The sequence below is a fragment of the Corvus brachyrhynchos genome, unplaced genomic scaffold (genome assembly GCF_000691975.1).
Source record: "Corvus brachyrhynchos isolate BGI_N302 unplaced genomic scaffold, ASM69197v1 scaffold398, whole genome shotgun sequence".
Classification (NCBI taxonomy): domain Eukaryota; kingdom Metazoa; phylum Chordata; class Aves; order Passeriformes; family Corvidae; genus Corvus; species Corvus brachyrhynchos.
In genome coordinates, this window is record NW_008239780.1 from 2,860,254 (window position 1) to 2,863,266 (window position 3,013).

General features: G+C 41.3%; 1 protein-coding gene across 2 annotated transcripts in view; it reads right to left on the reverse strand.

Moving 5' to 3' along the window:
* The window catches only part of COL4A6 (collagen type IV alpha 6 chain), a 43,572-nt gene extending 41,070 nt beyond the window's left edge, over positions 1 to 2,502 (reverse strand). For both annotated transcript variants that reach the window (XM_017743142.1, XM_017743141.1), the window contains exons 1-2: positions 2,397 to 2,502; positions 1,219 to 1,263 (exon numbers count right to left, since the gene is read on the reverse strand). In XM_017743142.1, the coding sequence (XP_017598631.1) occupies positions 1,219 to 1,257 (39 nt within the window). In that variant the 5' untranslated portion in view covers positions 1,258 to 1,263; positions 2,397 to 2,502. The remainder of the gene's footprint in view (positions 1 to 1,218; positions 1,264 to 2,396) is intronic.
* Between the last annotated feature and the right edge of the window lie 511 nt (positions 2,503 to 3,013).

Sequence of the window (3,013 nt, forward strand, 5' to 3'; positions counted from 1 at the left end):
GGAGCAGAGCAGGAGAGAAAACAGGCAAGGATGAGCAGAGGGGGAGTGAAGGACAAGGGCCAGGAAGGAACTGGAAATCAAACAAGCTCATTTACAAGGCCAACTGTGCATTTTCAGCCAATCTATCACAACAATTCAGTTTTTGATAGGAAGTAAGAAAACAGAGCTCAACTGTTGGAGTTCCTGGCCAGCTGAGAAAGCAGGGAAGATGAGAAAGAGTATGAGTGATACACAGGATGGAAAAATGCCATCAAAAAAATAAAAATAATTCTAGTATCAGAAGGAGAAAGCAGGATGAGCCAAATAGCGTAGAAAGAGGAAGAAAGTTTGGGGCAACTTCTAAAGGTGATCCAGTCAAAGTTCCCCTGAGATACAGCTAGATGTCTTCACAAAAATCACTGGAGAAACCAAAGCAAAAGAAAGCTGGCCAAAACACTCTAGGCACATAATTTTTAGTAAACTCTCACTAGAATGTAAAGTTCTAAAGAATGAAAGAAACCAAAAGTTCCTGATGGTCAGGGAAAGTGGTTACCTGCCTGTCACCTGATCTAAACCAGGACTAGAACCTAGAAGAGAAGTAAGGATTATCTCATCACTATTTTCATTCATGTCACAGCAAAAGATGATTGAGGGAGACCTGGTAACAGCTATCACATACAAGAAGGCTACTACAAAGTAAAAGTGAACAATCTTCTCACTGTGTCCCTGATCAGTAACATAAGAACTAAGAGCTTTAAACTGGAGAAAGAAAGACTGAAGTTAGGTTTTAGCAAAGCTTTTCTAATAGAGAAGTTAGTCTCCACCATCACAAGGTTTTAAGAATTGGTTAAGAAACACATGCTGAAAATGGCCTGTAGCACAGCTGATCATGCCTGTTTGACTCCCTGAAGTCCCTTTCAATTCTGCAGGTCTATGGGTTTATGATACAGTGTTTTCTAGACAGTGCTGAGGGACCATGGTGCTGAAAGAAAAGCTAATCAATTATGCAAATGATCCCCATGTAGCTCAGGCTCACTTTCTGATATGTACCAACTTCCTATTATCTTACAAAACAGCATGGAATCACCAGGTAGATTAACAAACACGGCTATTTTCCTCCAGAGAGAAGCAAGCAATTTCAAGGTACACTATGCATGTGCTAAGACAGTCTTATCATGTTCAGGTGCTTTTGGTTGTGTTTAACATTCTGGTGATTTATATTTACATATGCAAACTTACTGGGATCCCGTTGATGCCCTGAAATCCGGGAACTCCCATTGGACCCTGAAGAAAGAGAGTACACATTATATTTCACTTCATCGGTCTGTATATTTCAGTTACCTGTGAGATGTTTTTCAGTCTTGGACTTCTGCTTTCAAAATCAAAAGGAGCAAACTATCTCATGCAGATTCTCTCTGATCACAGGGGTCAGTGAAGATAGGAACTAAGCATCTGAGTTTGACTGGACGCCAAATGAGTGCTTCAGGAATGTTTTAATCAGGCAATTTAAAGTAAAAATATAATCTCCTACTGCACATCTGGAGAAAACAAGATGTCAAGAAAATAAACAATCTGCTATAAACTTAACCCTTGACTTTCCAAGAGTTTCAACAAGACTTACATATTTTTCTGTCTATACTTGGATAGGACCTCCAGAGATATGCAGACCACTGCATTAAGTTCAGACTGCCCAAGCTGCAAGTAATTACCACACTTTGTTGCTCTGCTCTGGATAGTAGCATAACAGACTGATAAGCAGAATACCCAGTCTAAATTGTTCTTGCTTTGGAAAGGTAAAGTATATTGCTCCCAAAAGGGATGAAGAGAATCTTATGGCATGTTGGTATTGCATATGTATCATTTCAGGGGATAGAAACAGTTCTGGAGTAAATGGATTTTTTTCAGTACAAAGAAATTGCTTCCAATCTTGCACATTGCATTCATTGACACCTACACCTTATGGGCTATTCCATTTATTATGGCATGATTTATCATATTCTTTTTGTTAGAAATAACTTTGCACCTGCAAAACTGGACTGCAGATTTTGTTTAGTACCCATTCATTTTGCTTTTCTAGACACCAACCCAGGATCCTCTACACAGGAACCAGCTCTGTGTCTCCCTGAATAAAGTGTGAATAAAACTCACCTTCCCCTGGGCATGTGAAGAGACAGACTACTTGCAACAGCAATACTCATTTGGCTGTGGTTCACCTACCAGGATGGCTACACAGTTAGCAGCTTTAGCATCTGTATTCTCATTCCAAAATAAATACAGACAATTCTCTAAAGATTCTGTTGAAATACCATTGTGTTTTTACCCCTGGACAGATAGCCCAAGATTATCTTTATTCACTCAAAAATATATAGAAGGCCATAGAACTATTGCAGAGCCAGAAAAATCACCATTGAGCCTACCTTGTCACCTTTCTGTCCAGCTGGTCCAGGAGGGCCCACTGCTCCTCTCTCACCTTTTGCTCCAGGCAAACCTTCTGGCCCAGTAAATCCAGGTGCTCCTATTGGTCCTGGAAGCCCAATCGGTCCTGGTCGACCCTAATATGCAATAAAAACAAGTCAATGCACCATGTCTACGAACTCCTTTGTAATTACTCTTTCCAACTCAATTTTTAATGCAATTTGATACCTCTCTGGGTAGTTAGGACATACTGAAGTTTTCCCTGTCCATTCTCAAAGACTGCCCAAAATCACAGAATCACCCGGTTGGAAGAGACCTCTAAGATCATCGAGTCCAACCCGTGCCCTAACACCTCAACTAAACCATGGCACCAAGTGCCACATCCAGGACTTGAGATGGGGCCACACCAGCACGGAGCAGAGAAGGACAACCACCTCCCTCGACTGGCTGGTGATGTGCTGAATCATTACCATTGGAAAATTCCTCCGAGATTATATCCAGCCTCTGACTGAATACCACCATGCACACTAAACCATACTGCCAAGTGCCACACGCGCTCATTTTTTGAACACTTCCAGGCATGGTGACTCCACTATGTTCGTTCTTAAGCACTCTTGCA